The 24237-nt window shown below is 33.0% G+C and overlaps 1 protein-coding gene across 1 annotated transcript in view; it reads right to left on the bottom strand.

The window, feature by feature from the left end:
• The window catches only part of LOC119634529, a 113692-nt gene that overhangs the window by 29745 nt on the left and 59710 nt on the right, over positions 1-24237 (bottom strand). Inside the window, exon 3 of the mRNA XM_038028754.1 lies at positions 6448-6591. Within this exon, the coding sequence (XP_037884682.1) occupies positions 6448-6591 (144 nt within the window). The remainder of the gene's footprint in view (positions 1-6447; positions 6592-24237) is intronic.

Below are 24237 nucleotides of genomic sequence, written 5' to 3'. Positions count from 1 at the left end.
GAGATATTTATTGATGCGGTATTAAAATTTGTTGCCAGGTCTTGGTCTACTACCGTAACGTATGTTGCTGCGTACTCTGGAAGTGGTTGTGAATAGATCGAAGGCAGGAAAAGACTGAATCGACTCACAATCTTTGCTCGGTGACCAAGAAAGCACACACTTAATAGGGTCTTAGATTCATATTTCTGTTACATATCCAACTTGCGTAGTGAGTCTAAAAACGGAATAACTTTCATGGGATCGGGTCGAGCCAAAAAGGCAACTTGTTTACATAAAAAAATAAAAATTAATATGATTTCATTTATGCATTGGCGGTCATTGTATGTCTGCGAACTATTTAAAAGCAATTGCGGCATAATTAGTCCTATAAGAATGCAAGCGGCATCAAGTGTCCAATAAATGCAACATCGCATAGCATCGAACGTAGAGCGGGCATAGAAATATAGAAATAAGCGAAAATGCGTATGAGTTAGTGAGTGATAAAGATAAATTAAATTTTGTCATGCATCATAAACTATTTACACTTTATTAATTTGTCATAGTAATCACTGCCACCCAAATGGGGAAAATTTACGACAATTTCATATACAATAGTATTTTTTCGCCTTTTTTTTTTTTTTTTTTTTTTTTTTTTTGTAGAAAGTTTAAGAAGACATCGGATGAAATTTAAAAAAAAATATATGAATACTTTTTCTCTGGTTAGTTGTTTGAATTTTTCAAAATCAAGTTTATAAAAAAAAAAAAATAAAAAAATAAAAAACTTCGCAAATAAAAAAGAACGCATTGCTAGTATTTTAATTAAAGAGCAAAATTCATAATTAAATGAGCATGCTTTGACTGTGTTTTCGGAGTTGGGCTATGAAGCAAGCAGTAGCACTTGTACGTGATGGTGGGACTTGTAATACAAGCTCATTTTGTTATAGATATGATATCGTTTAGGATTTTCAATTAAAAATCATTTTTTTTTGTTTTTGTTTTTTTTTGTTTTTTATAGAAGTTTTCACTTCTCTAGAAAAGCAAATCTGTGGGCTTTGCTTTTGCTGGCCAAAGCACAGATACGAATTTGTTTGCTTGCACACAGAGTCAGAAGATGATGACGCCATACGTTATATAAGCGATACGTTGCGGTGTTGTTTACGTCCACGTGAAATACTGCACGATTTTTAGCATGACATGAGCTGTCGTGTTGTGCTGTCTGTTTGTCTCAGTGCTTGTCTACAAAAATAACGCATAAATTATGCAGCCGAGTATCGCCAACCAAACAACAAGCGGGGCAGTCAGTCAGCCAGCCATTTAGACAACAATCAACTAACTCCACTACTACGGCCTGCTACCGAATGCCGAACGAGGCAACCATTTAGTCAGATACACTTTTTAGTGTTTATATTGTTGTCGTTCTTGTTGTTGTTATTGTTATTGTTGTTGTGATTATCATGTTATTATTGTTGTTGTATGTGGCAAAAATTAACTCACACCTTTGTTTAGTAAATAGAAAAATCATAGCATCTATCTAGAAAAACCAAAAGAGTATCCATGCTTAGCCAGTCTATGTTCATATCGAGAATGTATTTGTGTGTCTACATGAAAATTTCCACATCGAGATAAAGAACAATTCTCAGCAATTTGCTGTTTTTTCCTTTAATTTTTTTTTTTTTTGTTTTTTTTTTTTTTTTTTTTTTTTTTTGGCAATCAGTGTGGCTGTGGAACACAGTATAATGAATTTATTTATTCTCATATATAACAAACACGTAAACATGTTCAAATATATCTCTAGCGGTGGCAACCGATGCCAAAGGTATGTTATACTCATCTCAGTTTTTTAATTCTTTTTTTTTTTTTTTTTATATTTGTTTGTTTGTTTGTTTGTTTGTTTTACATTTTTTTTTACAATTTTTTCTTGATTTTCTCATTAAATTACACAATTTTGTGTGTTTTGTGGTTTTCTTTGTTTCAAATTTTTGTGCCGGTGTACTCTTTCCTTTTTCTCGCTTTCTTTGCGGCACTTGCGACACTTTATACGGCGTTGAAAAGGTGTACAAAAAATAAACTGTCTCGAGAATTTTACTAAAATTTTAACGAAAACTAAAAATATTTATCACTGCTGCTTCACTGTCCTGCACTAGTTATTAACTTCATCTCATCATTTCGGTCTTGTATTCAACAAAGATTTTGATTAATTGAAATTTCTTAAATAATTTACACAATTTATGCAAAGATTTCTAAGAGAAATTTGTAATAATAGAAAAATATTTTATTTATACAACGAATGGACTTAAATGTTGAAAAACAAGAGCACAAGTTATCCAGGAATCTTTCCAAAAATGTTCGTCTTTACCATTGAAGCTAACCAATGAATGAATGTTCTGTCCGGTTCAGGTTTTTTATGCAATTTTTCGGCATTGTATGCATTTCTTATTAGACTTAATGATGCACGTTTTTGCTTTCTTGCTTTTTCTGTTCAGCAAGACAGTTATTCTTTCGTGGAAGTAGTGGTGCTTTGTAGTCATCTAATTCGAGCTATTCAAGGACTATGGAGCTTCGGATTTAGAGAGGGAACTCTTATAGATAGCGCGCGTGCATTAAGAGATTAAAGACTATCGGTGGATATTGTATTGACTAAGCCTCTCCTTAAAAAATCTCATAAGTTGTCCATACTATGAAACTCATCGTATAACGAATACTTAAGAGAAATATTCTAGGGGGTTCGTCTTTATTGGGGAACGAAAACGAAGAACCCTGTTTTTTTTTAAAATGACTGACTTGTGAGGAAATTCAGCCAAATTTCGAAGACTTTATAAGTTCCATAAGAACTTGCAACAAGTTAACTATGCTAACGTTTTTATATAAAGTTTCAAGTGGTAATTGTCCTCCTGATCCTCCCCGTACTCCCATCACTTCTTGAGCACGTTGTCATGAACGGAAAATAAAGGTTAATGAGAAATTAGTGGAAGACGAAATTACGATAAACAATACGCACAGAGACACACACACACTGCTGGCCGAAAACAAACGATTTAGAATTAGAAGATCAAAAATAATTTACGATTATTTATTTACATAATAGATATGGACATAAAAATTTTATTATTGTTTATGAGAAGATCTTTAAATTGTGTTCCGAGTTAAATATTAGATGTTCCCATCACTCTGTGGATAGATAGCAAAATTAGGAAAACCAAAAAAGAATTATATATATATTCGGTTACTATACCCGAATCTTTTATATCCATCATAACATTTATAGTAAAATAAGTTCAAAGCTACTTGAAACGTTCTCTAATATTTCCTGGTTAGGGGGCGTACTCAATTTTTTATCATTTCGGTACAAACGCTGCAAAACCCCTTAGTTCTCTTTGTTTTGAAAGCAGAGGCGTTCTCATTTTATATTGGATTGTAGGCTCATCCTTTCCTCAATTTGACCAACATTTACATTACATACACATTTACATATTTACATATAAATTTTTTTTTTTTTAATATAATCAATTTCTTAGAGGGTTCTCCCTATAGGGGTAACACGATGACGGTAAGAAAGAAGGAAGGAAATAGAGAGAAATAGGGAACAGCGACAGACTGACTTATGTGTGAATGTTTTTGACAAAATTTGAAACCGATGTCTTGACTCTTTCACTCGAAAGTATCTGTATCATACATATGTATAGATAGTCCAGGCTGATTCACAATTTGGCACTTATGAAGACTGTAGAGTATATGCTGCATAGACTCTGTCATACTTGTTTTCGCCGTTTGTGAAGGATTCGGTAAAATGGATGTATATCCAACCCCAAAGCGGAGGATACGAGACAACATTTATATTATGAATACACTCTATTTAGGTGGGTTGTAGTCACTGCATACACGAACGTTCGGTATAAAAATTATACAAAATTTGAAAACGAAAAAAAACGGAATCAAATCACATTCGAAACAAATTTTATATAATCAATTACTTTAAATTGAAGGGCAGAGGAACTCAAAGCAATATAATTGCACCAATTCCACCTAGTATCGGTTGCCACAGAGGTATACAAGGCTAAAGGATTGTCATTCAATTCGATTCGAAATATTAAGTAAAAATAAATAGGAAGATACAGGTGCTCTTTATTTAATGATGTAAAAAAATTGGTTATTAAAATAATAATGACGTGGTATTATCTATGTTCGAGCAATGAGTAAAGGCTTAAATTTACAATAAAGTTTAGTTGCAACACCTATCAACGTTTGTAAGAAAAATGTACTATGCCGACGACAACTTAATCTCTTTGCGTTTTATTGCCATCATTGCTAGACACTAATGTTTATGTTCGCTTTTAAGTATTATGGAAAAGATGAAATAAAAACATTTGAAATTAACTAAAAAAATTTCTTTTATATTTTTCATCTGATAATTTTGTTTATTTTTAGAGAATTGAAGAAAAACAAACATTAGACGAGAACTTCCAACATTTAATGCGATAATTAAAGACATTAAAAATTTTCTGTGTGATCATTCAGTGTAACCTCGGTCGTTCAATGTTAGCGGAGAATAGAAAACACAACATTTCATTAAAATTTGTTTGATATAAAAGGAAATCCAGTGAAACCGCGTTAAAACAATTACAAAACTTATCCAAAGATGACGTTAGTAAGAGGAAGAAACAAGAGGAGAAAATTTACAAAAACAAACATAAACTCCGTCAAATACATATACAGTGGCAAACATCGGAATATATGGATTTTAAGGGAGTGAAATGAAAGCGAGTCAGACAGACAGATAAGTATATGAAAAGTATCTGGGGAAATTTACCTTAAGAATCTCTTAATCGCTTACGCGCGCGCACACACACACACACACATAGGCACTTGAAGGAAATGACTAAAGTTTTCTATACATTCACGTTAAACATTTTTGCTATGCTTCAGTTAATTGTAACAGAGATAAAATACTTTGTGGCACTTTACCGGGAGTAAAAAAAAAGGAAAAAAAGAAAGAAGAAAAACGAAAGGAATTGAGAGGGATCGAGCGTATGAATACCACAATAACCACTTAATGTAGTACTTGTGAAATAACGTCTTGCAAGAATACCTTGAATGAGTGTTACAGTGCGGTAGTAGCAGCACTTCAGAGTAACTTAAGTAATTCTCTTTGAAAACGATGACACAGCGATAAGGTTTACCAGCATATTTTTTAATCATGCCAATGATGTTCTGCTGATTATGACGACGATTACGTAAATATATGCTCGTGAATTTTTCATTTAGAAAAGATGCAAAAGTATGTGTGCCACAGAGATTACAAAAAAGAAACAAAAAAAAAAAAAAAAAAAAAAAAAAAAATTATGTGTTAGACAAGGATTATTACCTTGATAACTAACTTACTTGCATACTCTCTCCCTGTGTGTTATTGTTATTATTATTATTAGGATAATGCTGAAGACGACGACGATGACGGCGATGATGATGACGATGATGATGAGAATGATGATGGCTATGTTTTCAACTTTACAAAGAAATTTTCATTTTATTTTTATTAAGACTCTTAAAATATTCATAGGCTTAAAATACCTAAAGCACATACATATGTTTAAAATCAAAATAAAAAAAAAAAAAAAAAAAAAAAAAAAACTTTTTTTGAGCTCAAAAATTTTTTAGACAAAAACTTTCATCTTCTTATGCAACTTAATGTTCATAATGTTGTAGCTCATGTCAAAGTTAATTTAGTGGAAAATTACAAAATTGTTATTGTTATGTTGACCTCGTGACTCGTACTTTTCTATATATGTTTGTTGCCTGTCTATGCGCAAGCATGTGTCCAAAAAACACCGCATGGAATAATGCAAAATTTACGTGACATTTATTTTACAAAAGTCAACCTACAGATGTGCATGTGTATGTGTGTGTATGTGTGCTTTTATAAGTCTCGGTACGTTTGTGTGTTTACTCAAAAACACTTGACTTCCTTTTCCTTTAAAAGCTTACTTCCGTTATTTCACTTGGCACACATCTACATCTATATACCAACACTTACGCTAACAACGTTTGTACGTTTGTATTTTCTGTACACCCTCAACCCATATGCGTTTAAAATCCTTTTACAAATAGTACTGCATTTGACTTATGACAAATTTTTCGGTTTTTTATCTCAATTTCCTTTTAAAACTTTCCTTAAACAGGAACGGCAGCAGCAGCACCAACAATAATAACAACAATTGAAAAATAAACATCTTTTACCTTACGATTTAAAAGAGCAAGAAAACAAAAATGAAAAAAAAAAATATTACGTCCAGTTTCAGTCCATTTACTCCACACATAACAGTAAGAACACAAACAGTACAAGACTAAATTGACTTTTCTTTTTGAAACAGTTAGTCAGTACACGTACAAAATGACAAATTTCCGTGCTTTCACTTCAAAGAAGGAAAAACGATGCGAAAAAGTCTCATAAGAGTAAAATTTACTTTTACTTACCCACACTTAACACACGTCGCACATACTCGTACGGCACGGCATGGCATGGCATGGCATACCTATGCCGGTAGCAAGAACTAAACAAGCAGAAGCAGCAAGTTGCCGACAAATCATATATAAATGACTTGAGGGTTATTATTGTACCTAGAAGAAGAATAAGAAGAAGAAGAAGAAAAATAAAAACTTTTAAAATGTTTGCATTCACCTACACGTGTAAGTAGTAAGTACGTACGCGATATATGTGAGTGAGTGTGCAGATAGCATAGTTAATGGTATGTACATTATTTTTACGAGTATTGCATTTTATTGGTTTGCCAACGTCAACGATGTACATGACGTAGTTCTACAATCAAGTACCTTTTTCTGATTAACTATCATAAGGCATTTCATTTTCACTTTAAATCTCTCTTGAGCTCGTTTAGTCACATAAGCTAAATTTAGTAGACGTTACTACGTTACGCTTCTATAAAGAAAAACATTTTTAAGATTTTTAGCAGCTAGCCAGGTAAAAAGCTTTGAAGAGTCCGTAAATTATAATCTCAGGACAGCAGTAATCGTTGTAAGACTGCATGCTCGATTTATAGCCAATGGATGGAAGTGCTATGTCTTCCTGTATGAGTTCTCAAATCACGCTTATATCCATGTAGATAGAGAAAGGTGTACATACATACATACATGTGGATGGCTTCCAATAAGGAGAATTTGAAGGCACTCGGGTACTTCTTACGACATCGCTGATAAAATTATTGTTCTGGGAAACCATCACTACAATCGAAAATGTAACTAACTTTTAACAGAGAGACAATAAATAGTTGTTGTTTTTTTTTTACAACCTGTACTATTAAGCAATACATTCAAAACTATGAAAACATGGAAAATAATGTTTAAAAAAAGTAACTTGCTGAGATTTTATGTGCATGCATGCGATTATGGTTCATAACGTGAAAAATTTTTACAAGCGAATTCACCTATAAAGTCAAAACGTACAGTTTTATATATAGAGAAAATAAGTAAAAAATTGAAGTATGGGGCAAGGCCGATCTATAAGACACCTGTACCACATTGTTCAATTCAATTCTTCATTTACTTTCATGTCAGAGCTGAATGAAAGTTGACGGGAGCCTGGTAGGGAACTAAAAATACAATCTGTTATGCCCCAAATTCAGCAAAATGTTCTCAAAGTTCTCATTATATTCATTCTTTTTCCGCATAAAATGTTGAAAATTGGAGTTTGCTGTCAAATAAAGGCTTACCGTTAATAAGAATTTTCATATGGGATATAGTCTAAAAAATAGAGCTACCTGGTCCAAATTCAGTACACTTGCTTTTTATGGCAAATGCATCTTACAAAGCAATTTTCATTATAAAATAGTAAAAGTTAGACTCTTTTGTCTTACAAAGCTTTACTTTTCTTAGTAGAAGCACTATATAAAAGATAATTGAAAAAATTGGCCCATGCTCTCGCAATATTTCGCCTAACTTTTTTCATTAACGGAATAAAAATATTTAGCGATTTTTTCCGTGAAATTTCAAAAATTCCAAGACTTTTTCATATAATGACTTTTGTCTTGTGATTTCAGGCCTAAATCGATTCAAAGAATAATGTTGAGCAGATCGCTATGAAAGAAGGTGACTTCATCCTAAATCCATCTCTAAATCCGTACAAAAGACGGTTCAGGGTGCACAATGAGTGTCGATAAAAGAAGCAGCAAAGAAGGAAAAAGATGAGAAGGCTATACTTGTCTTCAGGTTCTTTGCAAATAAATGCAACTAAAGTTACTCTAAAACGTTTTCTAATGGTGAGTAAATAGAAGTCTATTAAAAATCCAAAAGCATGGAACTGCATTATGATTTCTTAAGTACACCAAGTATCATGGCTTTATAAGTGAATTACATTTTTACCTTGAAGTTGATTTAGGCAATTGCAGCCCAATTAATTTGATGATAAGAATATCGAATTATCAAACAACATATAACTGCGAACTTTGGAAGGTCGAAAAAATAGTTGAACAATGTGTATAAACTTTGAAGATGGCTTTGATGCCGCCTTACGGAAAGAATGGAAGAAAACTAACGGCTTTTAATATTTAGTGGTCAGAGCACTAGTGTACGGGTTCACCTAAGTTCCATTTACATTTCAATTTTTATTGTTTTTTTTCCCTTTTTTTCATACACACATACACACGTACATACACAAAAGCACTTACCCGAAGTGCAAAGTCTTGTACAACATCAATACACGTTTGTGCATTCGCACACATATGCGATTTCTTCAATCACTTAAGTAGCTTGAGAAAACAAGAATAACAACAACAAAAAAAAAGAAAAGCAAAGCAAAGAAAAGCAAAGAAAAGCTTTTTCCCTCACTATAAGAATTTTGCAGAATTTTATTTAAATTTTCTGCGAGAGTGCATAAGATAATCAACTGCACTATAGTGGAGAAATGAAAATTTATATTTATTTAGTCATTTAATAAAATAAATATACATTTTTGGCGACAACGTGTAATTAATTGTGTACGCGTTCATGTTTAACTTTAAATTGGACAGCAATGAATTTATGTAGTTGTGTGAGATATTCTACAAAACTTAACATAGAAGCAAACGAATGAAATGTTTAGAGAAATAAATATTAAAAAAAAATAAGAAAAAAAATAAATAAATAAAATTGCACTAAAATTTATTGGACATGAGCCAATTAATGACAAGAATTGTGAAAACGAATAAGAAATAAACCATAAAATGGAAACAATCTTCGAGAAATCACCTTCGCTAAGTGCGACGATAGTCTAGTCGAGAATCGAAGTTGCATGCTCCTCTATATGCGCACATATAATGGCACATTAGCAATATGAGAAGCGTGTAAAAATTAGTTCATTATACCTTTACTAAGCATTGGTGGTGCCATAAATCGGGAAGCATAGCATGCACTCTTGATTTCAGTAAGACTTTGGCTCAATTTAACTATCATATATATGCGTTCACATATCTACCTACCTGTTGTTTAAATGTTCATGCGGATCGATGACATACGTACATGAAAATATGCTCCGAATAGCTTTTGCAAAATGTTAACCAGTTAACGGTATGTATGAAGAGTACGTACGCCATGATCCGTCTAGCGATCTTTCTTGGATTTTCTCATCAAATTTTATCATTATGAATGTGTGCTTGCCGTGATAATGTATTTTAGAGTGTATGTTTTTTTTTTTTTCCAATTTCAGTCACCTCGCACTCTACCTTTGACGCATATAGGCAAGTATATAGCGAAAGAGGTCGTTACAGTCAACTGGTTAATAGAGTTAAGAGTCCTTTGCTTTTCCAATTTATTAAAAAGAAATTATACTTGGGATTATTCATTATACTAACCCTGTCGGCCCATACATATCGAATTTTAGGAACGAAAACCTAAAGTTGTTGCTGTTGTCAATTCTGTACTTGACATGTTCTGATCGATAGATGAATGACATGAAATCACGTTTTTAAGTTTTTCATTTTCGGTATTGAAATGCTATTCGAATTTATCCTGATCGGCTGTAGGCGAACAATCTGTTTGAGGCTTAAACAGGAGATGCCTCTCAGACGTACGTTTATGAAAATGAATTTTAATAATTCAATATAATTATATTACTGTACGCCTAATTGATAAATTATCATCATTTAATTATATCATTGCTCATATATGAACGAATAAATTTTTTTTCCAAATTACTCTACACTAACTATATACGCAAATTATAATTATATACATATATACATAAATAGATATTGATAAACATGTTTTTAGCAAAAGTTGTCGTGTGTGTACACACACGAAAATTGTTTTACCCCAAGAAACTCTTCTAAAGCACATTGTAGCTATATTAAGGCGGGAGAATGCGAGCGGAAGGAAAAGGTTTGAAAGAGTAATATGTACTTTCGTCATATTACAATAATAATAAGCAAGTTGATGTCTCCACGCCCGATGTATATTACATGGTAAACAATCATTGATTAGAGGTATTGAAGAGATATTATGAATATAATGAAAATTTTTGCCTGAGAGATAATCTGCCAAAGACGACAATAACAACATATCAAGAAAAACAAATTGAAATAAACATTAGACGACATTGACATAAAAGAAATGAAGAAGGGATACAATCATCATATAATGTATGTAAAACTTGAATAAATGATAATTTAGGAAATTTAATTTAAGAAAATATTTTAGTGAATTCTGCCTTCACAACCTAACCTGAACTTATTGCTCGATGAACACTCTATACCGCACTGTTGGTTAAGCAATTGGTTTTTAGGGCATGCATTAGAAGTGATGTCCACATTTTTAAGTGTAACGGTAGGGACGACTAAATAGAGAACAATATAGAGAGACTCGTGAAGTCATACTCGTTATTATCGTAGTGGAACAAAATTTTTCTCATTTCTTTGACTTCTTTTTCTGCGTTGTTTTCTTTTGACGGAAACAAATTGGACATTAACTGCGGAAAATTCGATACATCCGTTTACTAAAAACGCGTTACAATCGACAGGTTTCTCCATTAAGTTTCCTCTCTTCATTGGCAAGTAATCGTTTGAATTGATTCCTTTCTTGTCCTGATGCTCTTCCTAAGTATATAATTTTTGGCTTCCCGGTTGGCTTGATAATATACTCGTTGCACAATTTATGATCAGGTTGTAATACGGAAGGGAACCAATTGAAAATGTGGTGGTTGGGCGTTTGATTATTCTTATCGAAGGAGAGATTTATATACATGCATGATATGATGAGGTCTGGGCGAGACTGACACCAGTTATTACATTTCTTTTTCTCTGTTTTCCATCGAAATCAATTCAAATATAATTCTTGGGAGACTTCTGCCGACGGGATGTGAAAAGTAAAACGAGTGCCGTTATTAAGGTAACTTATTAATCCAACTTTATTTCTAATTACTGGATACTTGAAGAATATCTGCGATATTTTTGTAAATTTCAAACGATATTAAGTACTATTTCCTCACTTTTTTTACTTTTGTTTTTTTTTCTTTTCTGTAGCAGTTTTCAGATTTCTAATAAATTACTATGCGGCTAATTCACAATTTGCCACATAATAATTCAAATATTAATTTGTCGCCACCCTAAAATCGTTCATACTGTGCAAGTAAACATTTAACTTACATATACATATATCTATGCGCTGTTCATAATCGCGTGCATATGCAGTTTAATATGTACAAAAGTGTTCATGCATGCCTTACCATTAGCAGATTTGTATTGCATGCATGCATTAATTTTAAAAAAATTATTTAGCCGGCTGGTAAAATTGTATGCTTTAATGCCATCAGCGCTAAGATAAGGCGACAACATTACTATTGCATCGCTTTATAAAAAAGCAGAAAGAATAAGAGAAAGGCATCGAAGCAATGGCAAAACAGCAAAAAAGCAAATAACAGGTACAAATATCATGAGCTCCCTACTCATTATAATTATAATTATCAAGCGTATCGCTATAATATGCCACACGCAACCAAATCAGACAGCGAGAAAACATATATAATTCTCATATCTACGCATACATATGCATTCAGCATATGCTTATGGAGTCATAACTCAAATATAGTTATAAAGAAAAACATTAATAAAGATGCTCTTCTAATGCAAAAAAGAAACTTTTGAATATTATTTCAAATTTTATCGCATTCAGAGCACTCAGAGCAGCCAGACCAGCCAGAGCACTTGGAGAGATATTTGCGAAACGTAATATATAATTGTGTCTTTAGGTTTGTTCATGCCGTTCAAAAATCGCATAAATTATTTTCTATACTAATGTATACAAGATTTAACAAAGCAGGTAAGCAAAAATCGCAAGTTCTGATCTCTCCAAGAAATAGACTTGATCTTTGCCCATGAATTTAAGCAAAAAAAAAAAAAGTGAAAGCACTATTCTAGGACGTGGCTTATCACTAAATATCCTACATAATAATAATAAAATAATAATAAAGAGTTATATGGGATGTGGCCAAAAAAGTGGTCCGATACGAACAACATTCGTCTTTGGGCCAAAACACATCAAGTGTGCCCAAAAATTGTGGCCGCAACAAAGACAGACGGACAGACAAACTTAGATCGATCCAGGAAATGATTCTGAATCGATCAGTAGAATAAAAGATGTGTGTTCTGTGTTGCATACATCCGCACAAACTTAATATGTCCTTGTAGGCCAAGTGGTGTAGGGTATAACAAAGACTTTTCTTCCTAAGTCAAAAGATTGCTTATCCAGCATATAGATCAACGTGTCCTTTTGCCAAACGACACATTCAGCCTCAGCCTTAAGGAATTGCGGAAAGTGTTCGCAACAATCTTCATATGGATATCGTGCCGTAATTTATAAGTTATTGATAAAAATTCGTGCGCTCTCTTGCCAAGCGTGTGTTTTTAGGCTGATGAGAACCAAATTTACTCCAAGTTATTTGTAAACTGTTACGGCCACACTCTGATTAATAGCAAAGAAGCGTCACAGGTCGCCAAGAAGTTTGTGTTTCCTTTGTGGTTTTCCTGGCTTAACAGCGCTACTTAATAACGAAATTGATATTGATAAAAAGCTATAAAAAGACGACAGTGACAAAGAGTCAGTGAAGGTTCCTAGTGACGGATCACAACGTCAGAATACTATTGCTAATGCTAACTAAGACACGAAAACGTCAAATCTGAAGACAGACTCGACATGAAAGTGAATTTTGTAACGAGCGCAGGTAAAGCTACAAGAACTCGGCATGAGTACCTATTACCATGATTTACTCTTTTAATATTCCATCATTTTTACTCAGGGCAAACTTCATTGTCGATATGATTACGATCTTGACAGTAATCTATGAAAACTTTAACGTTGAAAAAAAAAATAACATAAATTGGAAATTTTTTTGCTTACCCTTCATAAATTTGAAAGTGCAGACATTGCATACAACATTTTATTATCACAACACCTGTTATTCTCATTCTCCCGGCCAAAAAAAAAAACAAAGACATCGAACGATGCAACTTGATTTGTTTGTTGTAATATTTGTTCGTGTGTAAGGTGTGGCAAACAGAAAACAATTTAAATTTACACAAAAATTTCAAATCAAAATAACAACTCGAACACCTGATCCAACACGTTTCATTTCCTGTGGACCTTCCCCTTCAAAAAAAAAAAAAAAAAAGAAAAGAAGAAAGAAAGAAAGAAAAAAAAAACCATTCAGACGAAATGACACATGCAAATAAGAAAGCAAGAGGGGGCTGAACTATAAAGCACTCGGAAAACCTTTTGCAACAAGTTTTTAAATGGAATATATATACATATATATATATATATATATATATATAGAACGTGTGTGTGCGCAGTTTATTTTTATGGTATTATTGTTGCTCCTGTTGTACAATTTTATATTGTTTGCAAAATAATTGCAGAGATTTTTGCAGCTGATGTCTGTCTGTCAACGGCATAGACTAACAGGCAACATTTAGTGACAGGAGGAAACCCTCTTAACCATGTAATAACATGTCGAAAAACAAAACGTAGAGAGAAGGTGTACACACTACTTAGGGTGCGTAACAGTGCATTGTACATTTAATATTCTCAAAATCGATTTATTCAAATTAGTTGCTTAAGAGAAAATCCATTTTTAAGAACTTTAAACTATGGCGATCTATTAATTTTCTCATTTCGCTGGTAACACTTTAAGGCATATTTTAGAAGTTCTGTACGGGAAAGCATTCGATCTCTTAGAGGTTTTTTATAGGGAGACCAGTAAGCACGTAAGTGAACGAGTTAAAGCCATCCTAAGCAATAACATTGAAAATTTCGTGTTACCTTTGTCAATAGTGTAAGGCCTGAATGGCTTGGAGAAAATTTAAAATTTTCATTTATCAGATTTATTTTGACAAAAGGACAGCCTAAGACGTTTTAATTTAGTTTTTACTCGTAATTTATTAAATTTTCAACTGCAGTTTTAATACAGTTACCTTTTTATCTTCACTTCTCCTCTTTTCACTTTTCTCTTTTATATCGTCTTAGATTTTCATTTTCATATTAAATATTATTATCTTCTCACACCTCCGCTTCACCTACATACTTAAGTCCTACCTTCATATAATGAATGTATTATATCAATCGTGACTATGAAAGCCTTCTCTCATCGTCATCGTCATAGTCATAGTCATCACCATCACCATCATCGTCATCATCGTCATCATCATATCCATCCAACTATCAAACAATGCGTGAAAAAAATTGCCAATAAAGCACATTCTTTGTTCCATAAAGTGCTTAACAATAGAAGCAACGGTGGCAGAAGTATAGAAAATCAACTCAATACCTCTGCATGTAGACCACATATACACATATATAGATAGGTATACAAAAACGTATGAATAGGTAAAAATTGAATTGCTTGAATAGGCAAAAAAATTCATGATTTTATTGCCATTATATGTGAGGCTACGGCTGCGTCGCAGTTCCTTCTTATTAGAAGCCAATAGCTTTTATGTGCGATATATATTATATATGTAATGAAATATACATTCATGCCAAGAACAGAGAGAGAGAGAGAGAGAGAGACAAAAAGACAGCATTGAAGCATACACCGTTGTTTAAATATATTTGCTCAGCGATCCTACAGTTTTTCGTGCTTATGTATGTTGTTGTTGATGTCGTTACTTTACTGTTACCAGTATTGTATACGTTTATTGTAGGCGTCATCAGCTCGTTTGGTTTTTCTCTTCCGTTGTTTACATTGTTGGCCGCAGAGACTGAGACGCCAAAAGCTATTATTAACACACATGAACTCACGTATGAGATCCTTCGGCATATTATTGCAATATGGTATATACAGGGTAATCATACGAATGGATAAGAGACACAACAAAATTATAAAATTTCAATTATGTGACGCGAAACCAATATAATAAACCATTACGTTTATGTCGAATATTTTCGTTCGTTTAGTTTCTTTCTGCGACTTATATAAAAATTCGGTCGACCTAGGACTAGTTTGCTTATGAAATATCGTATCGCCACAATAAAAACAATTTTGCACTATCAATCGACGTCTGTTACACTGTCATTTACACTTTTGACGAAAAGAATTTGAAACTTAGAGTTTACACGGTTTCCCTGGGAATGTGTTAAACAATTTTTGCTGAAAATTTAAATTTTACCTTTAAGATGAAACAACAATTTGCTTGTGAATGCTCAAGACCCTGCCTCTAGCCTTAGCCAGCTCACTGTATATGACGAGGATATAGGTCATGGCCCGGCCAACCATTCTTGTCGAATTTCCTCATAAAATTTTATCAGTATGAATGTGTGTTTGTTGTTGTCATTTTGTCAAATCATTTCGTATTACACCTACTTTACGATACACTTGACTAGTTAAAGATTCCTCGCTTTACTTGTTTGTCGCGTTTTATTTTGATCCAAGCACGCAAAGCACCCTGTATTTTAATCAAAGAAGACAATTGTTATACACCTCATTGATTATATTGTTAATAATGTGCGCTGGTTATAATCTTCTTGCAATGGTTGGCCCGCTTGCCACATATTAAAAAAAAAATATGTAATAAAAAGAGAAAAAACAAAAAGAAGAAGAGAAGAATGATAAAAAGAAGAAAATCTATAAAATTTCCTCATAATTCATGAGCTTTAGCATAGTAAAACATTTTATAACATCTACAACAAGGTGCATGTAGATGTAGGTGTGTTGAAGAAAAAGCGGATATAATGATAGATTACAATTAAAGAAGAATTTCATAAGGTATTGTCGTATCAGTCAGTAAGTCGAATAGACAGCTAACTAAACATATATGTACCGTTGTCGTCATCATCATCATCATCATCATCATAGGCAATTTATTTTATATTATAAAGAGAAGAATGAAAGCAAGAAAGATGAACGAATTCAATATCAAGACAGTTGAAGTTCCTTCCTTCCCACCTTGACTAGCAGATAACATTGTAATTTAGCTTTGATAAAAGCTTAAGGTCACTGGTGTATAATAGAAGTAAATGAAGTTGTAACACATCAAAATCTCAAGGGACCAAAAGGTTTCTTAAATAGTTACTACCTTACGTCCATATCTTATGTTAATTGTTGAAAAAAAGAAAAAGAAAAAAATGTTACTTTATTTATTTCATTTAATTTGTGTATTTATGCGCGTATTTGAAGGGGGGGAACGAAGGGTGCACAAATATTAAATCAGGTGTTGGAACACAATTTTCACCATAAATATCATCATAGCTGCAGAATTCATTTCTGAGCCTCTACTGTTATGTCTCTCTCTCTCTCTCTCTCTCTCTCATATAGCACAATGAATGCGTAGATGATGTTAAGTACCTTTGAATATATATATATATATATATATGTATATATATATATACATGCATTCATTTGCCGTAAAGGCATATGGTACGTGTATGTGTATTCACATAATTCATGACAATATTTAAAATTATTATCATTACGGTCGTAATGTAAAAGTATATTTACTTACTCACACTTTACAGTTACAGTGAGCGGATAGTTGGCGCGATATTTTTCACGATTTTCACGCACTCTTTTCAATACTGACACTGCAGTTGAGCTTGAGCTTGTGTGCTTGTTTCCAACATATATCTATATATATATATATATATATATGTATGTTTATGCATATAGCATATATATACATATATATATATATGTAATGGAGAGCCCATTAAAATGACTTATGAGCCAGTTCTTAATACAAAATATTGTAATATGTAGTCGTGAAAATGTTCGAAATATGTTTCACTGCTTTTATGCTACTATTACGGCTACTCATGTTGCAACTTAAATATGCACAAAGATACACATATATATATGCACAAAGATATATATATATATACATATATACATATAAGCACGTATTGGCATAATTTGTATTGACATTGTTGTAACGAAAACTGATAAAAACACTCTTTGGGTAAAAATATATGATATTTGTGCAAAGAAAAGCAAACATAATTATTGCAAAATATCAGCACTTTTGCATTCGACGAAGCGTTGACTCTCGCGCGCACATCTACACAAAATATACCTACAAAAGTCTATATAAATGAAATGCGTTTTTTTTTTTTTTTTTGTTTCCATTCCGGGTGGGTTGAACTTCGTTTTGCACTTGAGAAAGAAAGAATTTGAAGCCCTGAAAATACTAAAATCAACTAAAATTTTAATGACTTGAATTTCTGTTGCATTTGAGGCAACATTCGACATATGCTATATTATATGCATTACCACTGGCATTGGCACTTTGTCAGGCAATATTTTAATTCAAATACGGAATTGACGCCCAGATCAGCCATCAAGCAGCTCATTAAACGACATCGTCTTTTCTCCTCTTTGCAAAGGAAAATTTATTCCTTTAGTTTTTAATGCGTTAAAGTTTCGCGCATCATTAAAATGAACATTACGAGAAACATGTTTGCTGTGTGCAATGTTTGTTATAATTACTTTCATACCCCACCATGTAGTGGTTGGTGCATCAATGAATGTATAATTTAAAAAAAAAATATATATTTTTATTTATAAGAAATTGTTTCTCCCTCACTTTAAATCAAACAAACCAATAAATGTTTACTTTTCAAATTATTGCAATCATCGCAGCGTAAAGATGTTCTAATTTTGATCTCCCGCTTGCAACATTCAGGAATAGACATATATCTGAATGCTACCACTAATGAAAGAGTTTTCATTATATTAATGGATAGTTATATATAACATCAAGTCATCGTAAGTAATTTTCTCCGATAAAAATTATTCTTAATGTACCGCTCACCGTAGCAGAGTTATACGAATTGTTATTTGGTAGTGAAAGAAATGTAAGGAAAAGACCTTTACAAGCCTATCAAGTTGACCTACTAATACTTTAGGGTACTTATGCGTGTGTGGTTCTACCTCTTCCATCTTTGCTTAATATACATTTATTTTTTATGACAAGACACTCGACGAATGCCTCCAGTACGTGCAGACAGGATGGTGATATATAGGGTGAGTGAGGAGAAGGGGGAGGAGAACGGGAGTAGTATTTGTGGACGTTCGACTTGAAAGTGGAGAGATTAAGTACGCTGGGCAGTAAGATTAAAAAACGATGAGTCATGGTAGTGTTTCGTGCGGTAAAAACGTAAAGGCTACAACGAACGGACGAGAATGCTGAGAAAGATGTGCAGTTCTGTGCAGTTCTGTTAAAAGATTTGATTGGTGGATAAATCTTTTCATTTCTGTAGAATACTTGCAATGGATGTACCTAACCATAGCGTAGCTAACAGTACGCCGATGCTCAAGGGTATCGAGAGTTTTGAATACACTTTCGTCGCCCATTAGTCCCTCAGCCTTTCACTGTATGCAGTTGAAGGTTTCCAAGAATAGTTCGGAGGCTCCCGATCACACAACACTATAAATTTTAGCTGGATTTAGGCGGTGTAAGTGATGGCGGTTATTGGCTGCAGTGAAGTATGTATGGCTCCGCTTTCAAAAATATGCGTCTTTCGACATTTCGAACACATGTTCTATCCATTAATGAACATCGTTTTGTATTCTCTTAACCAGAATATCCAGGGTTGCCGATCCTTCTACATTGACATAACCAAAGAAACCAGTTGTTCATCATTTTTCCTTTGCGCTATGGAACAACTTCGAGTTTGGTGGTATTAAAGCTTACCTTATCTACTCAAACCCATTCAGATATTATTATGAGGTTCCTAGTTAGTGCGTCATTCATCATGCTAAGGAAAACGAAAAACGAGCGGTGTTGTCGTCGCTCTGGCAGGGATAAGCTGCAATAAGGAAGAAGGAAGAGGGACAGGGTATCCGGCAAAGTTTCCTGAAGGCGGACGGTATCAAAAAACAATCGAATAAACTTAGAAACGCATTTGTTAATTTTAAATTAGAAAGCTTTGTCATAAAATAAACACGAGTTTCTTATCCACTCTTTGTTCACACAAAACAGATATAAAAGCGTTAAAAGAAATTTTCAAAAATCATATTTAATAAAACTACGCACACATACATGCTGATACATATGTGAGGTTGCTTTTATTAAAGTTTATGACAAGGCAGGCATACCCGAAAGCTAGACGCTAGAGCAAATGCCTACAAAGTTATTCTTAACCAGTAATTTATTTATTTTAATTAATTTTTTTTTTTTTTTTTTAAGAATATTTTGCATGCTTGCATTTTGATGAAAATCAACGCTAGTCCAACAGCAATTGCAACAACAAAAGCGAAAATTTGTACTTCTTGGCATAGTATGCAAGAATGCACTTAAATTTTTATAAATAACTTTCGCTGACAGCTGTATGTCACACACCAGCACCTGAAAGGTGCATCTTTTACACGGCATTTAATTTTCTTTCTCTTTCTCTTTTTTATTTTTTTGTTATTTTTCCTTTTTCTAATTTTGTTGCCAGCAGACAAGAAGAAATCGAGTGCATCCACAATGCCGTATACGTTGTCGCTCATACTAACACTCATATACATACGTTTGAGACATGAACGAGTGAAAAAAACTGTTTTCGTTTTGCGACGAATGCTTCGAATACTCCTCGAGCAGTTTAGATCATTAGATCAGTTTGTAGTTAAATATGGTTTGGCGTAACTCTAGCAATCACTTCTTTCAAATTTCCTTCCTCAGCTATAGTCGCTAAGATTTACCGAGAAGTATGTAAAAATTGTGACTTTAATCTCTACTGAAGAGGACGCACAAATCAATTATCGGATCGTGCATGAGGTTTGTATAGTTTCGCGGATTTCAGATTAATCTACATTACGTACGTATGATAGGGAATTTATCGCACACACGTGAGTGTTACCAACGGAATGACATAATTAGTGAATCTGCGGCCTCCGTTTAGGGGCATAAGAAACATATGACCATTTATTTGTTCAACTGACGAGTAAATTGTTGCATTTAGAAATTCATGTTATTGTTGTAGTTGCTGTTGTCTAAATGTCTATCACTTTGAGTTGCTAGCAGTCATCAGATTTCTCTTTTTTATTTTTTTTAATTTTTTTTTTTTTTATTTCGTTTATTTATTTTATTTTTTATAGCTAAATATTCAGACCAAGGTGAGTAGAATATGAATGAAAGCCGTAAATATCCAATTAAAAATAAAAAGTAAAAAAAAGTAAAAGAGAAAAAAAAAAAAAAATTAATTGAATTTATTTTGAAGAGGAATTTTAGTTTTGAAGCTAATTTCTCTTTTCTTCTCTATCTCTCTCTCTCTCTCTCTCTCTCTCTCGCTCTCTTTTTTTTTTCTTTTTCTTTTATTTCACTGCTTATCATTTGCATTCACACTTGAGTGCTTAGAGTAATAGTTTACTTTTTCTTCCACTTTTGCGTCTATTTTCTGATAATCAAAGCAAAACACGTTCTACTTGCTACACAATATCCCAGCAACTTATTCCTGCTACAAGCGAAACATTAAGAAACCATAAATCCATAGTTTTGTAATCATACTTAGCTTACTTTCCCCCCTCCTCCTCCTCCTCCTCCTTCTCCTCCACCACTACTTTGCTACTAACTTTCTAAGCATTTTCTATTCTTTTGAAATGAATTTTCCAACTTTTTCTCCAACGAAAAATAAACTAAATTTTTAGCTAAATTTAAATATTATTATTTTCAAAAAGTTTCCTCTGATTCCCTTCTTCGTAATATTTGAAATTAATATTGTTTTCATTGCATCGCATAAAGCATTTAAATTGTACGTAAAACTATTGGGGTGCGCGCATATATGCTCTCATTTACATTTATATGTATATGTATATGTGTGTATATAAATTTATCCACCTCCTTTACTACATACTCCCTATTGCGTGCATCTTAGATGCGGGCATGTCTTTTTTCCTTGTTACTTAGACAAACATATAATTTACAAAATATTCGAGTTTAGACAAAAAATATTTCAGTTGCTGCAAGTCTTGCCATCGCTTGTCTGCCTTAGCATGTTTTCGTACATGTTTAGACATTCATAGAAGTAGATGAATTCATTTCTTGCTAAAATAGTCACAATAATATATATATCAGCCAAATATACGTACGTACGTACGTACGTAGTGATCTAAACCATCTCTATATAGGTTTCTAACATTTTATGAAACGTAATATGACAAGGAAGGAAGAGCAAGAGAGAGAGAGAGAGAGAGAGAGAGAGGAGCTGCACTTACTTATAAAATTTCTTATTTAAACATAATCACTGAGTAGTTACGATTTACGCATATGTAGTTCATAGGTTTTCCTTAAGCAAATTCATATATGCAAACAAACAAACTGGCATGCACATGCATGCGTACATTTATAAAAATTTACATTGAAACCTTTTCAGTTTTTTCCATAGCGATTATTTTCACATAGAAATGTAAAGAAAAATTTTCGAGATTTAAATGGTGTAACGGAACAGTAGTTCACGATAGTCTATTTGCTTAGAATAAAACAAAAAGCAAGAACTAACACTAGACGACATTCTTTTATAAAATATTATTTCAAAAAATTTATTTGCACACATTAACACTAGAATTACCAATGTGTTATACAAATGGTCCATTTCGACTTATGCCATTTGCTGACTCACTCACTAATGTCACAAAAATGGAGATTTTTCGGTGGTTTTTCTCGTGTTGCGTTAGTTTATTCTATATTCCGAGGCAGATTTCGATCATTTCTCAATATCATATTCGTAATCGATAAAGGAATGTTTGTGTCGAATGTTAGTTTTCTATCTTCATTTTTGTGATTGCAGTGACTCTGAAAATGTAGTGATTCAAGATGGCCTATAACGGTGGTAGCAGGTACATGCCATCGGCATATCAACAATCAACTAGACCAAGTAAGGAAAAACTGATTTTAAGTATTTAATATAATGAAAGTCATCAAAAAATATTGGAACTTCATCGGTGTTGTTATCGTTTTTTATCAACTGAAAAATTGGGAAAGACCCTATTGAACCACGTGACAGTTCTAGTGTTAATATATTTACGAAGTTTTTTTTCTCCAACAAATCTATCAAAGCCGTGAATCCTATGCTGACCGAGACCTTTGTACAAACAAACTTTTACAGACAAAACAAAAAAAAAAAAACAAATTCTAAAGCTAAAATCTTGAAGCACCAACATCTAGGGCTATCGGCTCTACCCCAAACTTTGAAGAACTATTTCAGCTTATTCTCCTTCCAACTAAGGCCATGAAGCGCTTGAAGCATTATTGCCTAATTTTTTTTCGATTTTCTGAACGATTCGAGTGCCCAGAGTGTTCGAGGTGCCATGATAAAGGCTGAGGTCTCAGTAAAGGCTGCTTTTGCTAATGCGTGTATTATTATAGAAACTGCAACTTTTGCGGTTTTAAGTGAAACATGATTCAGTCTATGGCGACCTATAAAATGATTGACGGATAGAAAGATGGACCTTGAAATAGTTAATTATTCACACTTATTCTAGTTCAGCTTAAATCAATTCAATATCGTTTTGTAGACACCTCACGGCATCAACTAAGTTAAATGATCGAAAAATTCCGATATCATCATCGGAGAGGAATAGAACATTTATCTAAAAAGGCAAGCCATTAATAAAGAGTATAACCAAGCACGCAGACAGTTACTTATGCGGCAGCCTGGAAATAATTTCCATATATGATTGAACCTAACCACAAAAAAGGATGCATTAAAGGATGCGCTTAACATCAATCGGCTTTTAAATTATCTACGGAAAATATAAAATACGTGGAAGATCTCCCGTCTTTAGAAAATAGCAAACATTTTCTTAATAGCTTTCACAAAGTAATTGTGTTTTTATTCATTTTCAGCTACATATTGATCGATCTTTCAAATTACGGACAAAGAGTGCTTTTCCGAATTTGCGGTAAAAATTTCATCAACATTTTTTCCCATTAATAAGAGCTAAAGTTCGTTCCCGCCCCCGAAAGAAATTTCTAAGATTATGGGATTAAATCTGTGAAATCCTAAACATTTTCAAGCAAAGAAAATTTTTGTGTAGACTGTAAGACAGACTTGTTTCATATTTTTGGTTAACTGATGCCACTGTAATAGTTTCTTAAATGTTTACCGTTTGATTTTTTTTATCCATTTATTCATTTTCTAAGATCGTACGTGCGAGTGAGTTAGTGCACGAATGTGAGATTTTTATGTGCTTGCGTTAAATCAGATGAAATTTATCTTTGCGAAATGCTATCTCGCAAATACACTCTCTTCATCTCCCGTTATAATAACAGCAGTTACAAGAACAACAACTATTTCCTACGTGCTCTTGTGGTTACATAAACTTCAAATAAATGAAATTGAAAATATAATTTCCGTATAATCTCCTTTTTTGTGGTTCATACGAATGCCGTCTCATATAACTTGAAGAAAGAAGACATAGGTTGAGGAGGACGAGGAGGAGGAAGTATCATTCACATATGTATGCATTAGTTATGAAAATTTTGCATTTATACTTGTGTATGTGTAGCGTTCTTTTTATTCTTCTTCTTCTTCTTCTTCTTAAGTTGTTACAAATAAACTTTAATTCGATTTATATTATTGCTTAACTTAAAGGGATTCATTTGCTTTTTTTGCGATTTGATGATAAAGTTCGTAGATTTTCACACCTTATCTGAGAATCCACCATCGGTATAATTGCATTTGGTTTAACATGTATATGTAAATTTTTGTTTACCCGTTCGTTTAAAAAAAAATTCTACGTATCGATGAAATCGCAATTTTTACTTTGATTATGCTAAGAATGTGATTTCTAAATACAAACGCATACAC

Source organism: Glossina fuscipes, unplaced genomic scaffold (assembly GCF_014805625.2).
Source record: "Glossina fuscipes isolate IAEA_lab_2018 unplaced genomic scaffold, Yale_Gfus_2 3, whole genome shotgun sequence".
Lineage (NCBI taxonomy): Eukaryota > Metazoa > Arthropoda > Insecta > Diptera > Glossinidae > Glossina > Glossina fuscipes.
Note: the sequence above shows the minus strand (reverse complement) of the source record. Positions and strands in the feature narration are given on the sequence as shown.